Here is a 14473-nt window from a genome sequence, read left to right on the forward strand (position 1 = left end):
CTTTATGTTCTAGCCTATTCTAGCATCTGTAATAAGGGAGCTAATGTTGAATGATCAAAGATTGGAGCAAGGGACAGGATCGCAATAGACCCAGAAATTGACCTTCCTTAGTCAACTGCTCGTAACATTCGTATAAAGCGAGATGCGTGAGACCTATGACTTGAATGTCGGCAGATAATGGAACATTTCGAAGTAAGAGACGCTGCAAGCCAGGAAATTCAGGCCCAAACAGGTTTAATGGATCAATATCTTGACGATGACCCTCAAGAGCAATGCTGAGATATTCCAAGGCAGGTACGCAGATTCGAGTCGGAGAAAAATTGACGAGCAGGTCAGTGTCGACAACAAGAAGATATCGGCGCAGACGGCGAGATTCTGACTGAAGTACGTGCCATGCTGAGCAGTTGTAGTCCAAAATTTGTAGAGGGACATCCAGGGTACGTGGAATAAAGTAATCGATGCTATTCCGGAGATGTGAAGACCACGGCTCATGTGTCTCAATCACTGCCCAGAAAGTTGGGTGTAAGAGTATGACATCTCTCCAGAACCTGCAGACGCTCGATAAGACTATAGCATGGCAAATATAAGCATTTGTCTGTGAGGGATTCCTGGAGCATTTGTCCTCACGAAGAAAGCGGTCTAACAGAGTTTCGAAGGGTGGTAAGGTCTGTTTAAATATGTCGCTCAAGATCTCGATCGGTAAACGTTGAATAGGTTGACAGATGTTATGTAGGGTCGCTAAACCTGTGTGGATTTCTGGAGGCTATCATAGAATAGAAAGGTGGGTTCGTATCAATACTCATTGCAAGGAGGTGACGGAATTGAGGACGTGCCAGACCGGGGCGAGGGACTAATTGACTCCATAACCTCCAGAAACAACCAGACTCAACATTCAGCGTCACGGCAGATAAACAGGCCTGACTTCTTACCTCTCTGGCTCTCCGCGGCTTCCAGAGCCGATTGTCTTTAGCTGTGAAGCCAGCGTTTAGAGGGATTGGATGATGGAATGATTAGAGTCGACAGACGACATCTCGGATGATCAGACATCAGATCGGACAGAATTGAAGAATTCGCGAGGCAGATCAGCAGTTCTCCTAGTCTCTCGAAGAACAATTCCGTCAGACGAGTTCTCTGTTGCCGGGTCGTCGAGTGGTCGTCGGGCTTCATCGGGAGTGCGATCGAGTCGCCTACCTTTTTCCCAGGGTCGAGCTGGGAGTGGCCGGGGTACGCTGTAAATGTATGAGTGCCTGTGCCTAACTTAACGGTCATTTACTCTTCGTCCTGAACCACCACCTACCACCACCCTCTCTCACCCTCTCTCCTTACTTTCCATTCACTTCGGATGGCAGACATATCAGGCTTACAGAAAGATCGTTCAACTTCCCGCGGCCGCGAATTTGTGCGTTCATTAACAAGCCCCGATCCAATCTGCATACCACGCCGGAACGCTCTCTTCTGACGCTGCATGGCTTGTCTTATCTTTTCCCGTCTCATAGTCGTCGTCTGGCCGTGGCGGGGTAGGCAACTTCCGCCAGCCATCTGTCTCTCGTGGGACAGTAGACAGGACTTCCATTGACGGTCCCGACGATTTCTCCCCTACAAGAGGCAGGGAGAGGAACAACGCCTTTAATAGTACCGACAAGGTGTGCACTGATCCCCCCCTCTGCGGATTTATCTCAACTCTTCTTCTACTCGTAAGGTTGTGTCTGTAGGCAGAGGTGGCGCTGGCAATATCCGCTCGCCCTCCCGTGCTCGTGGGGAAGACCTTTCGGATGATCGCGATCGTATTCGTGCGATTGATGAATCAAACGAGAATCACGCTGTTCGTCGATAATCTCCTTATTTACAACACTAACCTAATGTTCATCTTAAATTAGTATTCGTCAGGGAGGGGCGGCCTTGGGAATATCACTGTGTCCAAGTCGCGCTCGCGCTCTCGAGGGCCAGGCAATGTCTTGGTACATGGAACTGGACGTGGTGGCGTTGGCAACATCAAGCGCGGCGAGCCCGTGGACGTGGAGATCCGCCAAGTCGAAGATGTTGAGAGGGCCGCATATCCGGTTAGCCCAGGAGTGTACGTCTCTTCCTGAATTCGAAACAGTTCATGGCCTCATGGCACATCCAGGCACTCGACAGGTCGTGGCGGAGTGGCGAACCTGACTGAGACCACCGCGCCACCTATTGAGCGCGTCCCCCCTGGCCCTGGACACCCTCACGCCTCGCACGCCCACGAGTTTGAGTCGACCGGTCGTGGTGGTGCAGGCAATATTCGTTCGCGATCGGTCTCTCAAGGGGCTGATGGTCGTAGCCCGAGCAAGGACCGTGCAGAGAAGCATGGGATCTCAGCGCTGTTTCAGCGTGTAGCCAGGTCTGGCTCGCGCCCTCCCAAGGACGATAGGGAAGTCTCGTCGGTCGCAGAACAGTAGGACGTGCAGAGTTAATCTTACTATAATAGGGCCATATTTTGTGGTGTGATGTGTCTCGCTGTGCTCTGTCTTTACATTTCTTTATCTTTGTCTTCTTCTGAGCCTGTTTGTATTGATATTTGCCAGCCCCGGAGACGCACTTATTGTAGTATGTACACATACTTCCGATGTATCTCATTAGTTGGACGCATATTTTCCTCTAAATTCGATTCTGTCAAACTCTAAGCGACAGTACTCACTTACTAAATTGCAATGGAAGGGCATGATATAATTTTTAAATAAACATGAACTTGACAATCTGACGTGCAGCACGAACAAATGGATATCTTCACTCCTGTCGACACATGCGGCGTAGAGGCAATGACATACGCGATGGCGAAGGAGCAGATATCCTTTCCATTTGACAACAAAGTCACTCGGGGGACCGACCTAGGCAACATGCCATCCTTAGCAGTAATTCGACCATACGACTTCGACAAGGAGACCGATTCAAAAATGACAAACGAGGTTGTTAGTACAACTAAACAGCAAACATGCACAGTGGAACATGACTAGACCAGACGCAAATATCAAGAAGATCGAACGAATAAGAACTAGTACTCGTTTGCGACGGCCAAGCCCCACCATCGAGCAGAAGATCAGGGAGCTAAAAAAAATTGATCAATATACGATCACTTCGATTGTGCTTTCACTCACAAACGAGGCGAACACCAATGTGTGTTGCCAGCTTGCCATGTAAAGCTGTCTTCGACTCGTTAGTAGCAAAGCGAAGTTGAGAAAATCCATGATGTCTTGTACTGTCATACAATGTTACCAAGGCTATGAGAGCATTATGTCTCGAAGAGGAACATACCTTTCAAAGCTTCGAAGTACTTACAGCGTTCAGGAAAACGAGGAGGTACTTAGCCATCAGCATAGGGCACAGGGGTGATACCCTGGTCTACCGCTAGATTTGCATTGCGGAAACGGTATGTCGAAAGGTTTTGACTTAAAGCACAAGAAGGTCCCCTTTTACTAAGGTGGGATGTGTAGAATTTTATGCATGGGACTTACAATGAATCAAACTTTTGCTGCAGGTCCTGGAGCTGCTCCTGCACGATAGTGACTTGGCTCTTGACTTAGCCAACTTCCAATTTGATTTCTTGGAGCAGTAGTAAGATCTCATTTTGAGGTACCGATGTTAGGTTGGCAGAAAGTGGAGTCTGGGCTGTTATCATATTCAATCTCTGCTATATAGCCTGCAGATTATGTGGAGGGCGGGCAAGGGTAGCGGAACAAGAGACGGTGGATATGCGTGAAGAGGCGCCCGAAGAAGCCATGTTGGAGTCATGTTGGTCACTGGAGTAGATCAGTAGATCTCATCCACATCGTTGAGTTAGATCTTATCTTATCTTCTCTCTACCTGATCACGGGAGAGACAACCGAGAAGCTTGTCTTCATCGTCTTTACCGACGACCACGACGACATAGGCAATTCTAGGCGATTCGACTTTAACGAACATGGCTTCTCACATCCTCACGATCCTTGCTGCTCTCTGCTTTATCCTAAACATATATCAGTTCTCAGTGCATGCATATCCGAAGCCATATACCCAGAAACTCCAATCTCGCACCACTGAGCCTTATTTTCCTGACAGTCCGGCATCATGTCCAATCTGCGCTGCAAATTATGACAGTATAAGCAGCTGCGCTGAAGCCGCTCCTGTGTTGGCGAATGTCTCCATGGTTTGTCAAAATTTCACGAAATTCACTGCTCGCATCTCAGAATTGGGGTTATGGGCAGATCATCTTCAACCCCGGAGCGTTCATCGACGTGATCAAGTGCGCGTGTACGGACACGTTCCAATCTGTGTTTCCCCAGTGTGCCGATTGGTGAGTGCCTTGCATACTGCGTATATTCTCGTTGGCTTGACCCAGGGCGCCTTGCAGTTTCGAGAGGACGAACCAAACGGACGTTCTCGACACCCCCGACCTCCCTTCCGTTGTGAGCGGGATGCGACAGGTCTGCTCGCTTGCCAGCGCACTTCTCGGAAACGTCTCCGAGACAGACGGTGAAGTCTCGTCTTCGTCCTCTGTTGCTGCGGCGACGGCCTCGGCCTCATCGTCCACGAATGAGGCAAAACGCAGCATAGATGCCCCCTTTCCTCATGTGTTGGCATTCTTTTCGGTTGTCCTTGGTGCGATTTTATGGAGTTTGGTGTGCATTTGAGATAGCAAGATGCGTTGGGCCGTTCGTTGATTTTGCAGTTCTTCGTCAGGTGTCTTCGTTTTCACGACTTCATGATTATGATTTTCATGACTTTATAACGTATTCACGATCTTTTATGACATGGTTGCTCACAAGTTTTTATCCTCTATAGTTATACCCAAATATATCATGATCGGTTCCACAGCCATTCACCGGTTTCATGATGCTTCCCTGGAAAGGCATTCGGAACGTACCAGAAAGGATACGTTGTTGAACGTTTGTTGTCACCACCGTCAATGTCGCAATCTTCGATATCCGTAAGTCTTTCGAACATTAAAACTTTACCGGACGTTCTATGAGATACCACGACATTGTGGAATACAGCACGCAGCATAGATTCTGTCTATATGATGACATGAGGGCTAGTGAGAAAGTCCCATCCAATAGAAATACATGTCCGGCCCTCTCAACGTCGCAGTCAAGATGCTATAAGGCCCCTCCTCCGCTGTCTAGAATCTCCATAGGGGCTTCGCTGTCCCTTCCGCATCCCTTTCTTCCGCCTTTACTGATTTCGCGCGGCTAGCTATCGTCGGCCGTACATAGTCCCACTTGAAGGCCCTCATCTGCGATTCCACGCTGCAGACCCTGGACCGTTTGGCAGGCCTTCCCGTTCTCATCGGACTCGAGCCATTCCCAGACATGGCGTTTCGTGTGAAAGATCCCAGACTACCGCCTTCGATGAATACATCGTCGAGTTCATCTGTGGTAGACAAGTCACGCGAAGAACCGAACGAGCGAGCGGAGAAGGACCCGGGGCTAGAGAAGGATTGATATATCTCCTCGAGAAATATGCGGGAAGGAACGTCCGCTTCCTCATGTGCGGCGCCGTCGGAACGCCGAGGCAAAATGCCGAGCCCATCGAGGTGAGTACCACATTCTCTGTAGAGACCAAGACCGAGATGTGTTTTGCTCGTGGAAAGCTCTGTTGAGGTATCTGAGACGAAACCCAGAGCGTACAGCTGGGCCGGAGTTGTCTTCACGCTGGTGATGTGTGTGGGGGTCAACGCGATCGAGTCGGTGGAAGAGACCGTAGGGAGGGACATATTTAGAAGAGGGGGGATGGAGTCGGGGGGCGCAGAGAGGGTGAACGAGCACGAGGGGTTGATATTTGGAGTCGGCGGGCAAGCGTCGGTGGAAATCGCAGAGGATAGAATACTGGGCAAGATATACGGGGAGGCGGTGGCGGAAAGAGGACGCCCGTGACGGCGTCTACGTTTTTGGTCCTTCATGTCCCCCGTACAGTGTTCATCTGGCCGTCCAGCGGTATTCATGTGCATCAGGTCCTCGGCGGTTTGCGAAGGGAATAAAGCGCTAGAGGTCTCCAATAGGGTCAACCTCTCGAGCATCCATGCGGCCTCGTCCATCACAGGTGATTTCAAGGGATTGGGGTCCATCAAGGCGAACAAAAATTGAGTAAGGGCAAGGATACGGCTAGTTGGAATGGAACGGATAGTCATGCAGGCGGATGTAGATGGTGTTTCGAAGTCGGAACAGAGACCGGACTACGTAGAGCTGTAGGTGAGATAGAGGCCCGCCGGTAGTGATGTTTTTGAGGCGTAGAACTGAGCTCAAATGAAGGCGCAAGGTTAGTGTTCTGAAATCGTAAAGGTTCGTGATGGGAAGGACCGCCGAGCGATTGTCCTGCTTTATATACTGCCAACAGCGGTGGCTGAGGTTTGTGTTGGTCACTTTATGCATTTCGAAGACTTGGGTTCCGTTGTCGTGGGCTCAACATTGCTGCAGAATAGAGTCAAGAGACAAAGGTGCGCTTCCAATAGCAGACTTCTTAATTACAAAAAAATGAAATATGGATTAGTATCGTTCATCGAGGGACAATCTACGCGTCTGGAGGAAAGGGCACGTGCCCCGGAGAGTTGGTCACATGCTTGACAGTTATTCACGTCTCTTGTAGATTTACATCGAGGAAGAAAGCGAAAAGCAACATTATGTTTGACCCATACTTTGTGAAGGGTAGGATTTTATCTTCTCACAAGAATATATATTGCAAAAGAGGTCAATAAGTGGGGGCGTACGGGTCCACAGCTATTTATAGCTCCGCTTGAAATCAGAGCCTTATAATGGCTGACAAAATTTTGCTTGCAATCTGGCAATCTGCCCACCCACCTCTGAAAACCTCTTCTCTCCCCCCAACAAAATTCTTTCGTCATGCCCGCAGCAGCCTCAAAGACCTACCTTGATCCTTCGACCGCTTTCAGGGTGCTCCAGAGCTACCCGAAATCCGATGGGCTCTCGGTTTCGCAGCTTATGGACTCGAATGTCCACGGAGGTCTCACTTACAACGACTTCCTCATGCTCCCAGGGAAAATCGACTTCTCTGCCAGTCAAGTCAACACCGAAAGCAAAATTACGCGCAATGTCGTGCTGAAGACTCCGTTTATGAGCAGCCCAATGGACACTGTCACGGAGGCAGAGATGGCTATTTCTTTGGCGGTGAGAGCATTGTGTTTCGCGCAGATTTATTGATCCTGAGCCTATACATATTAGCTTCTGGGAGGAATAGGCGTGATCCATCACAACCAGTCGCCTGCTGCACAGGCTGCTATGGTCCGTGCGGTCAAACGCCACGAGAATGGGTTCATTACCGATCCCGTTGTTCTCTCTCCTGAGCATCACGTTGAGGATGTCCTTGATGTGAAATCACGACTTGGTTTTTGCGGTATCCCGATCACTGGTAAGTTTTTCATGCCGCACTGTCTTTCAATGATGAGAATATACTCTATGTTATAACCTTCGTTCTGCTGACCAACGCGTTTTACGTGTGATTTGGGGAGAGTTACATATCTGACCCATTGCTTTACGCTCTCGAAATTCGATCTCGGAACACAAGCTGACCTTCTGACCTCAGATACTGGTGCCTTGGGAGGTCAGCTCATCGGCATCGTCACGTCTCGCGACGTCCAATTCCAATCACCGACTGTCCGCCTTGCCGATGTGATGACCACTGAGCTCATCACAGCCCCCGAAGGCGTGACTCTTTCTGAAGCCAACGATATCCTCCGTGACTCCAAAAAGGGTAAATTGCCCATCGTCGACTCAAAAGGCAGCCTCGTCTCCCTTTTGGCTCGTTCAGATCTGCTCAAAAACCAGACTTATCCCCTCGCATCGAAACGTCCTGAAAGCAAGCAATTGTACTCTGCGGCAGCTATTGGGACTCGGCCTGCCGACCGGGAACGTCTGTCTCTGCTCGTCGAGGCGGGTCTCGACATTGTTGTCCTCGACTCCTCGCAGGGTAATTCGGTTTTCCAAGTCGATATGATCCAGTGGATCAAGCAGACCTACCCTCATATCGAGGTGATTGCTGGGAACGTTGTCACCCGTGAGCAGGCAGCGACTCTCATCGCTGCAGGCGCAGACGGTCTTCGTGTTGGGATGGGTTCTGGCTCCATTTGCATCACGCAGGAGGTTATGGCTGTCGGGCGGCCTCAGGCGACTGCCGTCTTCGCTGTCGCCGAATTCGCGAACAAGTTTGGTGTGCCCGTCATCGCCGATGGCGGTATCTCGAATGTCGGTCATATTGTCAAGGCACTTGCGCTTGGTGCGGGTGCTGTGATGATGGGTGGCCTTCTTGCCGGCACCACGGAGGCGCCGGGCGAGTACTTCTATCACGAGGGAAAACGCGTCAAAGCCTACCGTGGCATGGGTTCTCTAGAGGCGATGGAGCAGGGCAAGCCTGGCCCTACTTCGGCTGTGACCAACGGCACGTCAAAATATCCATCGCCGCCTTCGAAGACTCAAGCCAACTCTCACGTGCACGAGAACGCTGCGACTACTCGTTACTTCTCGGAATCATCGGCCGTGAAGGTTGCTCAGGGCGTATCGGGCGATGTGCAGGATAAAGGGAGCGTGAAAGATTTCTTACCCTACCTCTACGCAGGCCTCCAGCACTCGTTCCAAGATATTGGTGTGCGGAGTGTGAAGGAGCTTAGAGAGGGCGTCGACAGTGGGAAGGTGAGGTTTGAATTGCGCACAGCCAGTGCGCAAGTTGAGGGTGGCGTACACGGATTGAACTCGTGAGTTGTTCTCTTTGATCACGACCATCGAATACTTGCTGATTCTTGATGCTCAGGTATACGAAACGCCTGTTTGCATGAGTGTATGTACTGTAATTTTTGTATTTGCACACCGGCTTGTATCCCTTCCGCGTGATAGCTTTCGCTTTGCTTTGTTGTCACTGTCTCTATCACGCCCTATCACATCATCATCATCTGCACTAGAAATATTTATAATGCAGCCCACGCGATCGCAAGCAGGCGTTTTTCATATCCGATTCCATGCCAGTTGGCATTTAAGTACAAGGTGTTCGCAACCATACTTTCAGCAAGTGAAGACAGAGGGACCTGTGTATACGTCGTTGGCCTATGAACAAGGTGTGGGGAGGATCATGTGAAGGTCGAACATACCGGGAATGGTATACGAGGACAACGTTTCGTAAATGTTGATGGTAATACCGGGGTCGCTACCTGGAATATCAATTAACGGTGATGCCGCCTTGAACAATGAAGGACAAACTCTTGTATGCGCCAGGGAAGCTCACGGTCGCCGGCTGAGTGCTCCCGCCGCCGGTGATTTGAAGCTGGGCACACTCCATCTGCACAAGGAATGGGAAAATTGACGATGTGCTCTGTGCGAAGAGGAAGGTAAAACGAACGTAGAACTGGGCTCCTGGGTATGTGCTCGCAGCATGCAGGGCTTGCGATGAGCGATTAACATCAGAGAGGGTCGCATAATCCGCGGAAGAAGGGCCCTACCGATAATTTCGTGTCGGAGGAGATACTGGCCGGGCTCGATGCACGACGGGACTGTGAACGTGACCCTGCCCTTGTTGGCGATCAGCCGATCCACCGCCCACTGCGCGTCGCTCGGGGTGTATCCGTCTTCGTAGATCTTGAACCACTGAAGGCCTGTGACGTCTGTCTGCGTGGCGTTGTTCACCTTGGCGAGGTACGAGATTACAGGGCCTTTGTGCGAGGGATCGATGGGGTCCGCTGGATCCGACGGGTCTGCGCCATCGAGAGTGTGGTGCCATTCGGCGGTGAGGGTGGCGCCAGCGGGCACAGTGATGATGTCTGTGGAAATGGGCGTGTGGTAAGGGTTGATGCCGCCGTTGCAGATGAGGTCGTTAGAGGTCACATCGGTGATGGGCTCAAAGAATCTGTGAGCGTGGGGTTTCTGTGGGCAGCACGATCTAGGCTACGCTTACTCCGTCGTAGTCAGGAACGCGGATTCCGTTGATATGGCCCTGATCGACGCCGTTGACGTACAATTCCTGGAGAACGAAATGGGAAGGTCAGAAGTATAGTGGGTAGAGTGGACTCGGAAGCACCTGACCTGAAAGATGGTATGCGCCGAAACGGTACCAGTAAGTAAGGCTGCTACAGCGAGAATCTTCATGTCGAGAGTGAGAAGTTGGTATCTTGGAATCCCAACACTGACCAGGATGCAGACTTTATAGGGCTACGCAGAAGCTTGTTCATGAGAGCTGCCGGAAGATGACAGGATCTTCACGCCTATTCATCGGAAGTCGGACGTAGGAGTAGGTCTATGTCAGGCTGATAGTAATGGGGCATACCCCACAGAAACTCGCGAAGCAGATTAAGTTGTCCTGTAGCGTGCAAGTGACTCGCGAGGTTCTGTAGAAGCTTATCCGAGAGTCTGAGGATTTGCTGACTCCTGTAGGGTAGGTTAGAGCGACCAGAAGATAAAAATCACTTATCGCGATTGGTTATCTCCTTTGTGATTGGACTGACAATCCCAACATAAGAGTGTGAGATTTGTGAAACACTGACAAGGAGCTCGTATAGAGACCAAACCAAGGATAAAAGACGGTACAATGCAACCGTAGATTTTCCAAAGTTGTTTCTGCCATGATGAAGAGACTCCACAATCGTCACCTGTTCCGTGCTGGCCACCATGGGTGTGGTTCATGACACCATTTCCTGATTGACCAGTACGAACTTAGAAAAGACGATATCGGAGAATACTGGATATAGATTCCTCGGGGTAGGAAGAGTTGGGAAGGGAGTTGGGCGTGCAGATTTTGTGAGGTTTAGGATCAAGAAGGTATTGAGGTTTTCGGTCTCCCCAGTCTCCGCTGCTCGGCTTCTATCAACTTCGTTTGCAACATCATGCAGCAGGCCCACACGTTCTCCCGTTCTACCTCCCCAAGGCGTTTTCCGCTAACTCATCGGCTTCACGTCTCTCCTTCGTGCCAGCTCGCGCAAGCGAGCAAGCACCATACTCGACCGATCCCAGTCCTACACGTCAAAATGTCTCGTCAAGACTTTGAAACTCATCTTTCTATCAATCGGAGCCGGTCCGGAAGCAGGATCGGACACGAAGGGCGAAGAGGGGCGAGTCATATGTATTTGGAATGTCTGACATAGGGTTCTACTACCCTGATTCGACAATAAATGGGATTCTAAATTAGAAGAATAAGTTAGATTCCTTGCTGCTACAACTCGGGGTGAGGTTATGGATGATGCCCCCCTCTAGCAAGACCTTCAACAGAATGAGGAAGATAGTTGTGCAGGTGGAAGTTATGAACAGATCGTAGCGAGCGTGATTATGATTTGTAGTGGGACTAAAGAAATTGAATCTCCGATGAGTCGCGTTGAACAACTGAATGCAGTACCTTCGAGTTTCCTTCACCACCGACCATGAAAGCTTCTACATCGACATCAGCCTCCTCCACTCCAGTTCCCCACAATGCTCTACCGCCACCATCGACTACCTCTGCTGCACGTTCCTCACGAATTGCTCCTCATTCACACATCAAAGGACTTGGTTTGACACCGGAAGGGCTTGCGAGCGCTGATAGTGCAGGGTTCATCGGTCAAATCATAGCACGGGAGGCAAGTCATGAATGTCTTGGTGAAACGTGTATCAGTAAATTAATAACCCATTAGGCTTGTGGTGTCGTCGTGGATCTCATAAAATCGCGAAGATTCTCGGGACGCGCGTTATTGCTGGTGGGCGCGCCTGGGACAGGCAAAACCGCGTTGGCGTTGGCTGTGTCGCATGAACTCGGAGCAAAAGTCCCCTTTTGTCCTATGGTTGGGTCAGAGGTGTACAGTACGGAGGTCAAGAAGACGGAAGTTCTGGCCGAGGCGTTCCGGAGAGCCATAGGTGTGTGATACCGAGCATTTTTTGACAAATCCAGCTGAGGTCCAACTCTGATCTGCATAGGTCTTCGGATAAAAGAGACAAAAGAGGTGTATGAGGGCGAAGTGACAGAGCTGACGCCCGCGGAATCTGAGAACCCCCTCAGCGGATATGGCAAGACCGTCTCCCATGTCATCGTGGGCCTAAAAACCGTGAAGGGCACAAAACAACTTCGTCTTGATCCTAGCATCTACGAAGCCATCTTGAAGGAAAAAATTGTCGTTGGCGATGTCATATACATCGAGTCCAATACAGGCGCCGTCAAGGTACGCCGTATATCTCCTTTTGCTGTGAATTTGCATTGAATAATGAAACATAGCGTGTTGGACGCTCAGACGCCTATGCCTCTTCGTATGATCTAGAATCTGAGACATATGTTCCTCTACCAAAAGGAGACGTCCACAAACGGAAAGAGTTAGTGCAGGATGTGACCCTAGGCGATCTCGACGCGGCGAACGCGCGGCCGCAGGGTGGCCAGGATATCATGAGTGTCATGGGTAGCCTGGTCAAAAGTGGGCGAACCGAGGTCACGGATAAACTGCGTCGGGAAGTCAATAAAGTCGTGAAGGGCTATGTTGATCAAGGTGTTGCAGAGGTCGTCCCTGGTGTCGTCTTCATCGACGAGGTGAGCGCTTTCACGACATCCCATTGACCTAGTGTATATACTAATCATAATGAGCACATAGGTCCATATGCTCGATATCGAGTGTTTCACATATTTGAATGCCCTGCTTGAGTCTCCCATGGCACCGACCGTCATCTTTGCCACTAATCGGGGCAATTCGTTGGTCCGCGGAACAACAGACATTGTTGCACCCCACGGCATTCCCGTGGATCTGCTGGACCGGTAAGGCCCTCATTTGTCAAGCAAGGTGACCATCATCTGACATCTAGAATCAGGTGTTTGATCGTCAAGACGGAAGGGTACTCGCGGGAACAGGTCAGCAAGGTTGTGCAACTGCGTGCGAACATTGAAGGCCTCAAGCTCGGCGAGGGCGTTCTCGATCGGTTCGCAGAGGAGGGCGAGAAGGGCTCGCTGCGATATGCGCTCCAATTACTTACTCCCTCTTCCATCTTGGCTGGCCTTTCCGGTCGCACACAAATCGAATTGGAGGATATTGGGGAGATGAATGAGTTGTTCATCGACGCGAAAACATCTGCGGGTATGATAGAAGAGAGAGACGGCTTAGCTGTGTAGAGACAGCCTTTCGATTTTGCTAGTGAGTTGCTTGATATTGTTGGAATAGTGCTCTCAGTCTAATCTTTATGAGGCTTCGAAGGTCTGTGTATGTATTTCTTGGCACTTGGCTTTCGAAAATATCACCTATCCCATTGAGGGCCTAGATTGTTGTACAGTAGCCCCGCCCTTGCCATTCTTTGCCTTTGGTCGGCGAAAAATATTTCAAGCTACCTGTCGATGCTGTCCGGCGCCTTTCCTTCGCCTTTTAATCACTGTGAACAGCTTACGTCCCTCTTGCTTAAGCACCTGCTCCGAGGTTAGTTACCTCGCCTCTTCGACGTATGGATTACATCGCACGTCGTAGGCTTCGTTTCGCATTCCTCATGGTATCAATTCAGTCTGTCTCGCACGTGTGCGGCTCGGAAGGGGATACATCTAGCATGCAGATCACATGTTGCTCATACTGTTGCACGCAAAGGTTCAGCGCAAGATTCTTTCGCTCTATAGGCATTCCTGCATTCTCGGTGGATTGACCAACTCAATGGTAAAGTTCGTTCCATATGTGGAGTTGTGGGTCTGATCGTCTACTTCCAGTTTCTGGACTTCGAAGCAGAAAGTCTGAAAAGGTCAGGGCGCACGCAATGGTTCATTTTTGTCTGCAACTTAGGCCGGACTTTGTGCTTCACCAATTGAGTCAGTTTTTGTCCTCCTACTATGCCTAGACGCGATTGCGCTGGACCTCTTCAATACAAGATACCATCAGGTGAATGGGAAGGCTATCTTCAAGCTTCAAGCTTCAAGGGTCTGCACGATGCGTTAGGCAATCGCCGACCGGAACCTAAAAATATGGATGACATATTGGAGCGTAGGGAGGACGGACCAGAAGGAACCACGGTGCATCGGGAGAGGTGGGCATTCGGTATCCATGTGAGTGACAAGCATCTTTAGCAGACCGCGCATCCGTTGTCTCCATGCTCATGAGGCTTCGCAAACACAATCTCCCTCTCATATAGGCAGCCAATGTCGGCATCCGGAAGGAAAGAACATACACTGTTGCTAAATCGGTCGGATGCGTTCATAAGAAGTCGAACTCGTGTCAAGAAGTATGGATCGAGCGCTAACCATGTGCTTCGGGCATGGGTGCAACTCATCACTCTTAGGCACATCTACTCTCCTCCGAACGATCATACGTTCCTTGGACTTCTACCCGGATGAAGAATGTTGGACCCTGTTGAGAGGTTGGCACGGCTCCAGAAGACATGGCGAGACTTCTCAGCTCGGCTTGCGATCCCTAACAGACGATCTTACCAGGAATGGTGCTGGACAAAGTAGCTCCCATTCCACGCATGCGCTGTATTTTGTATCTAGCGCTTTTCGCGCTTTTCGAGCGCCTGAAGCGTTGCAAGATTAGAACTTCAGTGAGTCCCTTCATACTGAA

The 14473-nt window shown here is 50.3% G+C and overlaps 7 protein-coding genes across 7 annotated transcripts; 4 read left to right on the plus strand and 3 right to left on the minus strand.

Annotated features, from left to right (window-relative positions):
* Positions 1–1360: 1360 nt before the first annotated feature.
* On the plus strand, positions 1361–2270 carry HETIRDRAFT_241999 (uncharacterized protein; the record flags this gene model as incomplete). The annotated part of the gene is made up of 5 exons (XM_009546198.1): positions 1361–1399; positions 1497–1643; positions 1700–1822; positions 1878–2074; positions 2126–2270. Coding segments are annotated over 5 exons (651 nt in total), but the record flags the coding sequence as incomplete, so codon positions are not given.
* A 676-nt stretch (positions 2271–2946) lies between these two features.
* On the minus strand, positions 2947–3212 carry HETIRDRAFT_165886 (uncharacterized protein; the record flags this gene model as incomplete). Its single annotated transcript, XM_009546199.1, has 2 exons — positions 2947–3072; positions 3123–3212. The coding sequence occupies 2 exons, from the start codon at positions 3210–3212 to the stop codon at positions 2947–2949; spliced, it is 216 nt and encodes a 71-aa protein (XP_009544494.1).
* An 878-nt stretch (positions 3213–4090) lies between these two features.
* HETIRDRAFT_247730 (uncharacterized protein) lies at positions 4091–4505 on the plus strand (the record flags this gene model as incomplete). The annotated part of the gene is made up of 3 exons (XM_009546200.1): positions 4091–4150; positions 4209–4297; positions 4355–4505. Coding segments are annotated over 3 exons (300 nt in total), but the record flags the coding sequence as incomplete, so codon positions are not given.
* A 483-nt stretch (positions 4506–4988) lies between these two features.
* HETIRDRAFT_439366 (uncharacterized protein) lies at positions 4989–6268 on the minus strand. Its single transcript, XM_009546201.1, has one exon. The coding sequence runs from the start codon at positions 6128–6130 to the stop codon at positions 5123–5125; it is 1008 nt and encodes a 335-aa protein (XP_009544496.1). The 5' UTR covers positions 6131–6268; the 3' UTR covers positions 4989–5122.
* A 531-nt stretch (positions 6269–6799) lies between these two features.
* On the plus strand, positions 6800–8959 carry HETIRDRAFT_439367 (uncharacterized protein). Its single transcript, XM_009546202.1, has 4 exons — positions 6800–7124; positions 7179–7365; positions 7540–8704; positions 8761–8959. Exons 1-4 carry the CDS (start codon positions 6840–6842, stop codon positions 8783–8785), a joined length of 1662 nt encoding a protein of 553 aa, XP_009544497.1. The 5' UTR covers positions 6800–6839; the 3' UTR covers positions 8786–8959.
* Positions 8960–9050: 91 nt separating this feature from the next.
* GH61E (glycosyl hydrolase family 61.5) lies at positions 9051–10085 on the minus strand (the record flags this gene model as incomplete). Its single annotated transcript, XM_009544951.1, has 6 exons — positions 9051–9154; positions 9204–9282; positions 9343–9383; positions 9443–9836; positions 9895–9960; positions 10023–10085. The coding sequence occupies 6 exons, from the start codon at positions 10083–10085 to the stop codon at positions 9051–9053; spliced, it is 747 nt and encodes a 248-aa protein (XP_009543246.1).
* Positions 10086–11350: 1265 nt separating this feature from the next.
* HETIRDRAFT_416483 (uncharacterized protein) lies at positions 11351–13053 on the plus strand (the record flags this gene model as incomplete). The annotated part of the gene is made up of 6 exons (XM_009546203.1): positions 11351–11545; positions 11600–11819; positions 11880–12121; positions 12175–12480; positions 12542–12702; positions 12756–13053. The coding sequence occupies 6 exons, from the start codon at positions 11351–11353 to the stop codon at positions 13051–13053; spliced, it is 1422 nt and encodes a 473-aa protein (XP_009544498.1).
* Positions 13054–14473: the final 1420 nt, after the last annotated feature.

The sequence above is a fragment of the Heterobasidion irregulare genome, assembly GCF_000320585.1.
Source record: "Heterobasidion irregulare TC 32-1 unplaced genomic scaffold scaffold_03, whole genome shotgun sequence".
Classification (NCBI taxonomy): Eukaryota; Fungi; Basidiomycota; class Agaricomycetes; order Russulales; family Bondarzewiaceae; genus Heterobasidion; species Heterobasidion irregulare.